Below are 13,937 nucleotides of genomic sequence, written 5' to 3'. Positions count from 1 at the left end.
ATGTTTAAAATTTCAAATTATGTTTGCAATATTCAAAATTCGTTCACATTTCTGAACGAACAATTTTTTTTAAAAAAGTGCATTTTAAATAACTGTTTGTGTTTTCAAATATATTTCTTATTTTTTTAAATGCTTTTTAAACATTTATTCGAAAACTCAAAATTGTACGTGTTATCAATAAATGTAAGAGAATTTAAAATAATGTTCATTTTTTTAATAAGTTGTTCATAATAAAAAAAGTCCTGTTTTCTAAATTTGTTTAGATTTTTTCAAAAAATAGCGTTACAGAAATTTGTTCATGACTAATACAAATTCAAATTATGTTTCCTGTTTCCTAAATTTGTTTGGATTTTTTCAAAAAGTAGCTTTACAAAAATATTGTTTACAATTAAAAAAGTTCATCATTTCCAAAAAAATAGTAATTTCCAAAGGTTTTCGCTTTCAAAAAGTGGCCTCAATTTCTTTTTGCCAAATTTCTATTTCTCTAGAGCACATTTGTTACGGTAGAGTGCTTGGGTCTTTCGCCGCAATTTTTTTTGAACATCAGTATAGACGCAAGCGCTTATACATATGCGCATATACTCACCCCTATGAACGCACACATGCACATCCTTACCCCTAGGGGCACCTTCGAGAGACTGAGCCGGCATGTCATCTTGAGATTTACGAAGTCACCGTATGTGCCTCGCCGTCGACAGGAACGTCTCCTCCCAATGAAAGCGCATCGCCGGAAATTCTGAAATAAATCCAGAAATAATGCCAGCACCATGACTTGAACCCTGGTGGGCTGAAGATACCACTGTCCCTCTAACCATCCAACCACAGGTTGGTTCACGTCTCTCGCCGCAAACGATAAGTATCGCTTGTAGCGAGTGCATGGGCAACTAGTTTACTGTAGTGCGAGAGTGGGCCAGCCTTGGTTCGTACAGTCTACCTTAGGGTTTGGTTTTTCCGGTTCTAGATTTCTTTTACCTTTTCCTTACTATTCTGTGTTTCTGTATGGTTTCATTGGTGTTTCCTATTTAAAATTTTGTTTTTATGTGTTTTCAATCCATTTCAATTTATGATTTTTCTTATTTCACTAAACGATCCACAAACATTTTCAATATTTCGAACATTTTTCACATTTGTGAGCACTTTTTTAAATTCTCGATTTTTTTAATTTGAGGACATTTTTTGAATCCGTGAACATTTTTTTGAGTTTGCATGATTCGTTTGTCCAATTAGCGAACATATTTCAAATTAATGAATATTTTGAAATCGCAATCATTGTTTGAATACTTGAACATTTTTTTCCAGTTTGCATGATTTGTTTTTCAAATTGGGACTATTTTTCTAATTAGTGAACAGTTTGAAATGCCCAATTACTTTTTGAATGCATGAACATTTTTCGCGTTCGCGTGAACTTATTACAAATTTGCGGTCATTTTTCATGTTTGTGATATTTTTGAATTCACAAATATTTTTAATCCATGAACTTATGTTTGAGTTCTCTTGAAAAAATTTCAAGTTTGTGAACAATTTTTAAATTTATAATTATTATTCTCCAACATTTTTTGAATCCATGAATAATTATTGAATTCTTGAACATATTTGGAATCCGCATCTTTTTTTAAAATTTGTGAACTTTTTTCTCGAGTTTGTGTAAATTATTTTGGAATCCATGAATTTTTATTTAAAAAACCGCGGACATGTTTATAGTGATTTTTTTTTAAATAAAACCGGTGGGTGGTTCACGTAGAAGGATACGTTTCCCCAAAGGACAACATGGGGTTTCGTCATGTTTCGCTGTATGTGCTTTACACATTTGGACGGATAGAAAGTGCCACATTTTCACTGGAGCCTAAGTTAGCACCTATAGGTGCTTTTTTTTTGCTGGAAATGCTTTCGATTTATTTATATTTAATCATGATAGTACAACGAACACTAGAAATAATAAAAATTAAATTCAGAATTAGCCTCCGTTGTTGCTTTGTACATAGCCATTACCTTTACATTGGATACGTTTATGGCGTATTCACTTTTTTGTTTTTCTTTAATCTTAAAACGGCAGTGGTCCCCCACTCCTATGAAACAGGAACTCGTTTTCACCGCATACAAGTGGTGCCAAAGTGCTGAAACGTGCGTCTCAAAAAAGAAGTGCTGAAACGTGTGATATCTGAGCCAGAGACGTCTAATCTTCTCTCAGATTAGTTGCTCTGTAAGTATGTTTAGTGCTGAAGATTTTTTTATTTTTTTTGCATGTATAGCTCTGAAGGATTTGGAAAGACATCTTTGCGTTGCATCGCACTCAGGTACTGGGATTCTCTAACTTAGGTCACTGACATGACGGTCCTTTAACAAACTGGCCCACATACCAGTGACCCGAAGTTACGTGACTGCAGAGCAAGCTGCAGTAATCTGCTCTGCTCTCTCAGACTCTCAGTCTCTCTACTTACTCTGCACACAGAATACATAAATAGTAGTACTGTCCATGTGTTCTTCCCTCTCTTCGTTAATTGCACACCTCTCTCTTCTTCTTCTTCTCTCCGCAACTACTTCCTTCGTCTACTCGATCTCGCTTCTGAGCAGGCACGGCGGTCTCGAGTCGATCGAGCTCATCCACTGCATTGTTCGCTCCATCCGGCTGATCCGATGGGCAAGAAAGGTGCCCTCACCTCCATCTTCTCCAGGTCCTCCAGCCTCGCTAGCGACTCGTCCACGGCGGCCGTGATACCCTGGCCGTGGCCATCCTGCCGGGACCCGCAGACCGACTCCTTCCGTGCCGCCGAGGAGCCCTGCGCCACGGCTGCTGGTGGCAGCAGGTGCGGCCCTGTCGCCGCGAGGCACCGCAAGCTGGTGGGTGCCCCCGCCGAGATGTACAAGACGGTCAACTCGGTCTACATCGACCCCGACGACGGCGAGTCATTCTCTTGCCTTAGCGCGGAGGAGGAGGAAACGGTTGTGGTGGAGGACGACGGCTTCTCGACGCCCGAGGATGAGTGGTCGGAGGCTGTGATCCGCAGCCTCAGCCGGACGACCTCGTCCACCGGTCGCTTCTTCTTCGACCAGGGGCCAGCGACCAACTCCATCCTGTCCGCGGCGGCGGCCTCGACAACCGGCAGTACACCACCGGAGGAGGAGAACGACAAGCCGGCGGCGCTGTCCAAGAACGGGAAGCCAGGAGATGGTGGCAAGTCGCTGGTGGTGGAGGAGAGCGTGGCGGTGCCAATGGACTCGGCGGACCCGTACGGCGACTTCCTGTCGTCCATGGAGGAGATGGTGGCCGCGCACGAGCTGCGCGGCTGGGACGCGCTGGAGGAGCTGCTGGTATGGTACCTGCGGGTGAACGCCAAGCACCACCACCCGCTCATCGTCAGCGCCTTCGTCGACCTGCTCGTCCGCCTCACCACCAGCGCCACGGCAAGCACCTCGACGACGACAATGACGATGACGTCGAGTAGTAGCACCAGCAGCTCGAGCAGCGGCACGAGCAGCACGAGTACTACTAGTAGCAGCACGAGCACGAGTACTGGTGGCGATGGTGTGGTTGTTAGTGCTACATCAGCAACGGGACAATGCGACGGCGGGAATGAAGCTTCTGCGTCTTGCTCGTCGTCTTCTTCGTGCGCCCCGCGTGACGACGACGAGGCCAGTCGTGGGGAAGACTAGCCACTCGACTAATCATAGATTAGACGACAATCGGCAAGTAATCTGCATGCATGTGATTTTGGCTTTTGGTCCGGGCTAATCAAGCAACTAACAAGTTTTTCTTTCTTTTGTGGCGGGGAAGCAACCGAGCTGTTCATTGATGCACTCGTGCTTGGGTTCGTATGCACTTTTCTTTTCTTGATTGATTAACGATCCCATGAGTCGCTGGGTTAAGAAAACACTAATTTGGAGCGAGCACATGCCAAACCGGTCACCGACATGAGCTGGTTTCGCCGATCTCGATGACACCAACTAGCAATGCATAATGGCTTGCGTGCACAGTGCTGAACAGTACATGGAAAGCCATGATTTCTGCGAGAAACCGACGCTAGCCAGCGACCACCATGACGAGTCATACTCGTCGTCGAGAGCGATGCTCGGGTTCAATGCGACCAGGGAACAGTGTTTTCCCCCCTCCTCGGTTGCCCCTTCATCAATGCATGCGTGCGTGTACACAAGCTGCACGCCGCAGAACTGGACCTTCAGAGCAAGTATATTACTTCCTCCGTTATAAAATAGATGACCCAAATTTATACTAATTTTATACTAAAGTTAGTATAAAATTGAGTCATCTATTTAGGAACGAAGGGAGTAATAGTAAGCTTCATGAAGACTTTTTTTTAAATTGAAAATACATTTTCAAGACTTCAATAAAAGTCTGAAAAGAACATACACGGGTAAGGCGGACGCCTACAACAAACATTATAATTATCCACGGATGTGTTTACGGACAGTGATACGAAAGCCGGAATTCCAAGCCCATCTGTATACATTTCAAGTGGAATTTGAACAAACTGAACGGTTTTCATGCAAACCGGATGATTTTCATTTAAACCATGCGGTATTCATTACATTTTTGACATATTTTGTTAAACAAAAGCAGTTGGACCCTAACATGGTCTAAATATTCGTCAGCACCCATCCTTCAAGTCCTTGTTGTTTTCTTCCGTGTTCATGTCTGACGGTCATGAACCCCAAGAAGTGAAGGCGCAGTCGACGGCGGGTAAGTGTAGGACAGTGTAGGACATAGGACATGGATTAGCCCACATGGGACACGGGGTGCGCCGTCTTCCCTGCCCAACTCCTACTCGTCGGAGTCCGAGACTTGTGCGTCGTAGGTGGAGGTGAGGTCGACGATGGATGTGGACGGGCTGGCCTCGTCGACGTACCAACGCTAATGACGCCCAGCTACTGGCGTTTCCGTCCGCGGCCGCCGCCTGCGCGTCCGGCGATGCCGCGCGAGCGCTACGCGCGACCTCATAGAGGGCCCACTGCTCCTTGACGAAGTTCAAATTCTCCGCGGCCATGGACGCCACGGCCTCGACGATCGCGAACTCGCCGTATCTTTGGCCCTCGGCCAACCAGTGATGCGTGAGGATGGAGAGGTTGTACCGCTGCTCCTTCGGCGCCCCCGCGCGGGAGTGCCAACTACAGCGCCGACTGCTCCTGCGCCATGATGGAGTCGAAGTGCGCATGGGCTTGCTCCATGGTCAAACCGACATGGATAGGAGCGGGCACGGACTGTGGCTCATCGGCGGAGGCGTCTTCCATCGTCGGGTTGTCATCGCTCACCTCCGGCATGCTCATTGGCAAGCATGCATCTATTCATCGTGCACGACGGCCCTTGCCATCCGGCCGCAAGGCTCGCCACATCGTGCTTCTGCTCCGTTGAGAGGCTCTTCCACATCACCTTAGAGCTCGTGATCATGGTAGAAGTGGTGCAAGTGGGAGGACTGGAAGCAGACATGTTTGTCATGTGGTTAGTGCCTGGCAAGGCTGTGTTTAAATAGCAGATGTCGGCCAGGACAAGCGTCAGAGTTGTTTTCTCGGCGGTCACACCTGTGTAATGCCAGACGGATGGGAAACCGGCTAAAATGCGGTAGGTAGTCGTCATGTCTCGTACAGTCATGTCGCACCGACATTGAACAGGCGCAGAGACCGGGACATAAGGGGCGCTCTGAGCCAGCACGAATGTCGCGCTGGCGCACGTGGACCGGCATGAATGTGTCGCAATCATTTCATGCATGAGAGGGTGCGAACACAAGAGAGATTTTTGGGTGGGACCGTGGTGGCGGACACGTGTGTGTTAGCGATCCAGACGACCACAAAGCCTACTGGTTTGTGTCCTGTTTGCAGAAAAGCGGACATCCAGACCAGTCCGCAAACCGATGGGGTACCGTGTTCGACGGCAAACTACGTCCGTATGCGTGCGTTTTGATGGTCTGCGTTGAAGATGCACTAAGGGTGTGTTTGGTTGCAGTTCGCTACAGTACCCACATTGCATGTTGTAAGGGCATATTTCTCCCTATGTGGTTTTGGTGATTGATGACAGTACATTTGCGGACTAATCGTGTGCATTGAGCATTTCTGTGATCTCATGCCTAGGCACAAGACGATTCGGTGCCCCTCGAAGCCTATCAAAGATGGTGGTTCTCTACGTTTCTTTTTGATGAATTTGAGTCATAGGAAAGCCGTACTATTAAGAGGGGGTCCGCTTCGGAAAGGTTAGGATGGAATCAACACGTACACATCTGTTCCTTTGCACCACCTTTCCTTCGCTTCATTGGACCACCATCCGTTTATCCTTGTCGCTGCAAGATGAAGGCCTCCAAGTGCTATAGGTTCTATGGCGTGCGGTAGTACTGCTCAAGGGAGCAGTAGTACCGCAGGGGCCCGCGGTAGTACCGCTCTAGCTAGCGGTAGTAGCGCTCCTCGCGAGCGGTAGTACCGCTGCCTCTAGCCCAGAACGCTGGCGCACGCGGAAGTAATTTTTTACCTCCGCCCCTATGCGGTCTACCGCTCCCGGCGAGCGGTAGTACCGTGCCGGATTTTCGCACGTCCCAAACTCAACGGAAGTAGTCACAAACGAAATTTATTTAGTCCATGCTTTTTCCCAGCCCTGTTGAGCCCTCCCCTGTGGTAATACCGCAGGGGTGCGCGGTAGTACCGCTCCGGCGGTTCTACCACTCGTTGCCTAGTGCAACAGGACCTCACTTGGCTTCTACCGCACGAGCGGTAGTACCGCAACAAGGTGCAGTAGTACCGTAGCGCCTTGCGGTAGTACTGCGAGCGTGTGCGGTAGTACCACGTCTCGCGGGCTGAGTGGGTGGGTAACGGTTGTATCTTGTCCCCCACTATATAAAGGGGGTCTTCTTCCCCAAGAAGACCACCTCTCCCCTTCCCAAGCTTCATTGTTGATCAAAGCTCCATTTTCACCCGATCTCTCTCCCTAGCCAATCAAACTTGTTGATTTTTTTAGGGATTGGTTGAGAAGGCCTCGATCTACACTTTCACCAAGAGAAATTTGATTCCCCCCACTAATCCCTTGTGGATCTTGTTACTCTTGGGTGTTTGAGCACCCTAGACGGTTGAGGTCACCACAGAGCAATATGCCATTGTGGTGAAGCTTCATGGTGTCGTTGGGAGCCTCTGATTAAGTTGTGGAGATTGCCCCAACCTTGTTTGTAAAGGTTCGATTGCCACCTTCAAGGGCACCAATAGTGGAATCACGGCATCTCGCATTGTGTGAGGGCGTGAGGAGAATACGGTGGCCCTAGTGGCTTCTTGGGGAGCATTGTGCCACCACACCGCTCCAACAGAGACGTACTTCCTCTCAAAGGGAAGGAACTTCGGTAAGACACCCTCGTCTCCACCGGCTCCACTCTTGGTTATCTCTTACCTTTACTTGTGCAAGCTTATATTGTGTTGTATCCCTTGGTTGCTTGTGTGCTAGTTTTTGTTGCATCATATAGGTTGCTCACCTATTCGCATATCTAGACAACCTACTTTGATGCAAAGTTTAATTTGGTAAAAAAGCAAAAAATTGTTAGTTGCCTATTCACCCCCCTCTAGTCAACTATATCGATCCTTTCAATTGGTATGAGAGCCTCGTCTCTTTATTAAGGACTTTGCCGTATGAAGAGTATGGTTGACACCATAGACGAGGTGGAGGAGCACCCCGGTGCGAGTCCCCCTTTGTCTGCGGCCGATGGGGGATCCTCGGTCTCTCGTGAGGAATTTAATGTGGCGTTGGACACATTAAGAACTTCCATGATGGTCGAGGTCAACGGCATGCTTAAGAATTTTCTTGATGGTCTTAAAGTTTCCACTGCATCGTTGGAAGTGGTCGATCCCACTAACAAGGTGACTGATACTAACTCCAACAAGGGGGAAGCTACTACCGATCAAGTTCCTTTGACTAGTGGTAGAAGTGGAAATGGCATCTTTGCCCATGTTGAACCTCCAATTAGTTATGGAGGACCGGTTTCCTCCACGCATATGAATCATGTTGGTCCTCCTCCCAAGCTTTTGAAAAATGAGGATTTTGCCGCTTGGGTCTATCGCTTCAGACTTCATTTAAATCATAGTTCTACTAATCTTTGGAGAATTGTTGAGAAAGGTTTCTACCCGCATGACCCAAGCAACTTCACTCCTAGAGAAGCCGCGGATCATCAATTCAACGAGTCCGCTCTCTTTGTTCTCCAAGAAGCAATTCCACCCGAAGATATTGCGCATCTCCGTCCTTTCACCGTGCCAAGGAAGCATGGCAACATGTTGTTTCCATTTACAAGGGAAGCGCAAGCATTCAACGCTCAAACTTTGAAGTGGTGCAAGATGAAGCCGACGAGTTTGCAATGAATGAACATGAAGAACCTTGAGAGCTTTACCGGAGATTAATCACTCTCGCGGTCTGAGGATGGGATGCTCTCAAATGACAAGTGTCAGTTTATCTCGGAGCAGCCAACCAGCTAGTGGTTGTAGGGGGCGGCTATTTATAGCCTAGGGAGAAGCCCGACATGATAAGACATAAATGCCCTTCAATGATATGACCGTTAGGTGGGTAGATATTTTGGGACAGCTGGCGCATAGCACAGCAACGATCAGAAATTTGAGTATCAAATTCCTCAGGGCTATCATGTTCCTCACCGTGTAGGTAATCCACACTGGCGAATTCCTAACTCCTCAGTCAGAACAAATTCCTCAGAGACCAGAAGAACTTCGTCTCTGTCACTGAAGAATATGACTGAACTGTATGAGATTTCCAATGGCTTCGCTCGAAGGGATTGGTAGGTTTAGGATTTTGAGTTGAGCATCACATGGAAATTTTTCCTTAGTATTTCCTCGACCCCCTTTAACAGTATGGTGTATCCTATGACTCAAGAAAGAGAAAATGAAACTACGAAAACAAAAGTCTTCACGCTTCATGTTCCTCGGATGAATACCAAGTCTTCAGGATTGCACCAATTTCTTCACTTTCAAAGTCTTCAGAAAGCCTTCAGAAATCCAAAGTCTTCAGTCGAAGAACTTCATTTTTAGGGGCCGACTTTCTTTGTAAATAACAAAGTCCTCATAGACTTATAGACCTGTGTACACTCAAAAACACATTAGTCCCTTAACCTATAAGTCTTCAACACACCAAAATCACTAAGGGGCACTAGATGCACTTACAATGTCCCCCTTTTTGGTGATTGATGCCAATATAGGTTAAGTTATCAACGGGGATAAACATATGAAGTGTAAATACTGATATTGAGGAATTTGATTGCAAGACATAGAAGAACTCCCCCTGAAGATGTGCATGATGAGGAATTTGCTTTTGAAGCATTGCACACTTGAAGAGTAGAATCATGGAGATCTCCCCCTATATTTTGGTTCCGTAGTCGGACCTTGATTGTATCTGGATGATGTAATGCTTTATTCAAGTAATTGTGTGAAGTGGCGATTGTAAGCCAACTATGTATCTTTTTCCCTTATGTATTACATGGGTTGTGTGAAGATTACCTCACTTGCGACATTGCTTTCAATGCGCTTATGCCTCTAAGTCGTGCTTCGACACGTGGGAGATATAGCCGCATCGAGGGCGTTACAAGTTGGTATCAGAGCCTTCCCCGACCTTAGGATCCCCCATTGCTTGATCGTTTTTAGCAGCCGAGTTGTGTCTAGAAAAAGGTTTTGAGTCATTTATGAATTATATATCGGAGAGTTTAGGAAATCTTTTTACTTCCCAGTCTCCTCATCGCTCTGGTAAGGCATCCTGACATAGAGTTTTGACTCTTCTCTTCTCAAATTTCACTAAAAAAAATTTAGGATCATGCGGGTATCTTGGAATCCTTCCGATGGTTTTGTGACGAGAACATTGTCTTGGTGCCTCCTGTCAGGGGTTTTGTGGCGTTGTCCCGGGGAGTTGAGCTCCAAGGTGTTGTCGTCACAATTTTATCGTTGCAGTTCTGGAATACCTGAGTTTAGTACGCCGACATCGAAAATCTCTTTTATTCAGTTCATTGGTGAGATAACCTTGACGCCACCCAGTACTGGGGCGGGAGTTCGGGAGTATCGCCATAACTTGTATAACGGATGCTTTTCGAAGGTTGAGGTAGATGATTTCCGAAGGTTTCTTGGTTATGTGTTGAAGGATGGATACAGCTGGATGTAGGATTTGCTAGTTTTGGGTGAAATATTATGCTTCCCCTGTATCCCCAACACCTGATTGCATAACCGGAAAGGTTCAGGAGTTTCATAGGTGGGAATTCAAGTAGCTCTTAGGATATCTTTCCGACAAATGTATGGTATGAAATTGGGGTTCGACGTCTAGTGGTCCGCCTATTCACGGTTGGTTTTACAGTGGTCTCGTTGTGTCTTAAAGAGTCCTTGGCTATGCCGACTCGGGGACGCTTCGTATGTCATGTGCACTGCCTTCGTATGTCTTGTACGATCGAGCCCGTGTAGGCCCCACCACGAAAACTGCGGACGAAATCTCTATCATATGTTTGTTCTGGCTTATTCTACAAGCCAATCCTTTGTTTTGTTTTCAGTTGTGGTATTCGAGTTGCTTCGAAGTCAAATGTTGATTCCATCCCTTTCCTAAGCGGTGTTCTCATATTTCTATGTGGATACCAATCCTTCTTGATCATCGAGTTTGTCATGTCAATCCTTTTCACCGGCGTGTTTCTCTTCAAGTGGATCCGATCATTTCAACAACCGCAAGATCAATTATCACTTCTTCTCAACGGTGTTTGTTTCATCCGTCTCCAAGTTGCCTTTGTTTTTCCCGCCCACCCACCCTTTTCTTCGAGGACTCGAATTTCTTATTCAAGTATCCTTTTATTGATAGGAAGTCTCTCTATTCTTTTCCTTCAATGTTCTTACCCGGTGATTCTCATGAAGATTCTAACGGAACCTCAAGTTCATCATTTTTCATTCTCTTTCTTCTCCGGTGGAACCAATTCAAGCTTTCGGTGTTGATCTCATATCCTTTTTTCCTCGTTTCAAATGCCTTCTCATACCGGTGCACCTCATAATAATTCACTTCTCACTATTTGTTTGTTCGGGAGTGCTGAAGTTATCTCAGAAGGCTCGTCTTGTCTTTCAAGATCAGTTCAACCTATTTCGAGGTTGTTATCTCATTCAAGTCATTTAATTCAACCGGTGCAATCTATCTTTTAAATCATTCAACGGTGTTTCTTTTGAGTGGGCCCTAACCCATAGGTCTATTCCCAGGATCTTACCTGACTCTTCTTATTTGTCTGGAGCTATCCTCAAATTCTTTCGGAGTTTGACGTAAGTATGTTTTATCATCAGTTAAATGTCTTTCTCCAAGATCCTTCAAATTCTTTTCATAGTTGGCTCAACTTTTCCATTCTTCATTCCGGTGCCTCAACAATTCTTGGTGGTGTTCCTCCTCGTCATTCTCTGCATTTGGAGACCGAAGAAGAGTTTTTCCTCCATATCTTGCTCCATTCTCTCCAAGATTCACGGTGCTAGCTTTATGCCATCCTCTCATAATTGTTTTTGGTTGTGAAAATTCTTTCCACCCATCCGGAGCATTTCATGAGTTGTTTTCCATTTCTTTCCTCCGAAGGCCATCTTTTCAAATATTATTCATTTCAGCTTTCAGCTCTCGCTCTCCAAATCTTACCGGTGCATCATTCATATATTTCTCTAATCAAGCTCCTTAGTTCAGTTGCAAACCCTTCCTGGTGTTCTTTATCTTTTCCTCGATCATTTTAATTCTTTCGTTGTTTCATTCTACCGGTGGTTCTTTGAATATCTTCTCAAGTTTGACTTATATCTCTCTTAATCCTTCCTACGAGAATAAGTAATATGTCAAATCCATTGCTTGTCATCAACTTAATTGGCGAAGGATAAGCATAATGTAATTCTTATTCTTGTTTCATCCAGGTGATTAATTCCTTATCCCGGAGGTGCATCATATCACATTCTGGGTTCGAGATGCTTTATCTTTTCTTTTCCCGGAGTTCCTAGCTCTCGCAAGCACATCACCACGAAGATTCATTTAAATCATTGCAAGGCTTCAACCTTATTATTTTCATCCTCCATTTCGATTGATCATTTCTTTTATTTCCGGAGTTCTCATGAAAGTTCTACATGATGGTTCATCAAGGATTTATATTCCTTCTCAAAGTGTTCATCGAGATTTTTTTCTAAGAAACTCAAGTTTTCTTCATATTGTAATCCGGAGTGCATTTCTGTCTACCGTATCATTGGAGGTGGTATTATGTCATTCCTGATAATTTGAGTTCATGTTTTCATGATTCACATGCGGTCAAGATTGGGATATTTTAAATCCATCAATCTCGTCATTGGAGCTATCTTGGGTTATATTTCACCTAAAGCCTTCCCTAAGGATTGTTGCTATCTATGGTGTTTATAAATGACCCAAGTTATTCATCTATCCTCCCGGTGAATTGATCTTATCATCTCCTTGTTGTTATCAAACTAATATATCGTTTCTGTTAGTGGCAGAATTTCACCTCATAGTTTTGAGATGTTCTCCATAAGCCCACTACAACCTTGTTCTTTTCGTTGTTGGTTTTCCAACAACTCCGTTCGACCCTTCTCCTAAGGATGCCTTCTCAAGCTCTTTTGGCAGAAGTTGGCATTTTCTCCTCATTTCTCCTATTTCAATTATCTATCTTCTATTCTTTTGTTCCGGAGCCATTGTGATGTTGCTCTCCTCAACCCATCTTCTCGCTTTGTCGAGATCATGTTCTTTTCATGCTTATCCTTTTAACTGGAGTGTCGTGCCCGCTTTTTGAGTTCTTCCCATCCTGTCAAGTTTTGCCTCCCTTCTCAACCGGAGTGCCGCCTGAAATCGCTCTTACCCTTTGTGCCATTCTTTCAATAGTTCCGGAGGCAGTGCATTGTTGTTTTTCATCAAGTATCCCCTCATCTTGTCAAATTCATGTTCAATTCCTTACATTTACAGTCGGAATGCTGTCCAAATTATATCATTCTTAATCCCTCTCTATCTTGTTTTAACCGGAGTGGTTTCAATATATATCTTGCCCTTTAACCTCAAGGTTTTTCCGCAATGTTCTTTGTCCCTCTTTTCTAACGGAGTGTTTTCGACTTGGTTCACCTTCGTTGTATTCTTTTCTCGAATTTGTTCAACCTCACAAGGTTCTTTGGTTTCACTCGTTTGTCAAAGAAGCAACTTGGTTTTACCTCTTCTCTTTCTTTTCCGTTGTCCCTCCGGTGCCATTCTAGATCTCGGGACGAGATCCTCTCGTAGTGGTGGAGTGTTGTAACGCCCCGTGACCGATGTGCCAGGTGTCCTCCAGTTATTTGCTGCTGTTGCCTTGTCATTGCTTGCGTGTCATGCATTGCATATCATGTCATCATGTGCATTTCATTTGCATACATGTTCGTCTCATGCATCCGAGCATTTTCCCCGTTGTCCGTTTTGCATTCCGGTGCTTCGTTCTCCTCCGGTGGTCATTTCTAATTTTCTTTCGTGTGTGGGGATTAAACATTTCCGGATTGGACCGAGGCTTGCCAAGCGGCCTTGGTTTACTACCGGTAGACCGCCTGTCAAATTTCGTACCATTTGGACTTCGTTTGATGCTCCAACGGTTAACCGAGGGACCGAGAAGGCCTCGTGTGTGTTGCAGCTCAACACCCCTCCAAGTTGGCCCAAAATCCACCAAAACCCTCTCCATCATCTAGAGCGTTCGATCACGATCGCGTGGCCGAAAACCACACCTCATTTGGACTCTCCTAGCTCCCTCTACCTATAAATATGCCCTCCCCGTCCATTTTCGCGGACAAAACCCTAGATCCCACCTTCTCGCACCGACGGACACGTCCGCTCCCGCGCCGGACAATGTCCGCGCCGCCGTTCCCGTCCAATCCGCGCCGGCCACGTCATCTCCGCCGCCTTCTCTCTCCTCCAACCCCGCCACGGGCCCGCGCGGCCCGGATCGGGCCCGCGTGGCCCATCTCGTTCC

The 13,937-nt window shown here is 45.6% G+C and overlaps 1 protein-coding gene across 1 annotated transcript; it reads left to right on the top strand.

Moving 5' to 3' along the window:
• Positions 1 to 2,268: 2,268 nt before the first annotated feature.
• On the top strand, positions 2,269 to 4,069 carry LOC123106806 (transcription repressor OFP13-like). Its single transcript, XM_044528848.1, has one exon. The coding sequence runs from the start codon at positions 2,635 to 2,637 to the stop codon at positions 3,649 to 3,651; it is 1,017 nt and encodes a 338-aa protein (XP_044384783.1). The 5' UTR covers positions 2,269 to 2,634; the 3' UTR covers positions 3,652 to 4,069.
• The last annotated feature ends 9,868 nt before the right edge of the window (positions 4,070 to 13,937 follow it).

The sequence above is a fragment of the Triticum aestivum genome, chromosome 5A (genome assembly GCF_018294505.1).
Source record: "Triticum aestivum cultivar Chinese Spring chromosome 5A, IWGSC CS RefSeq v2.1, whole genome shotgun sequence".
Lineage (NCBI taxonomy): Eukaryota > Viridiplantae > Streptophyta > Magnoliopsida > Poales > Poaceae > Triticum > Triticum aestivum.
The sequence above is the reverse complement of the archived record's forward strand: the minus strand, read 5'-3'. Positions and strand labels throughout refer to the sequence as shown.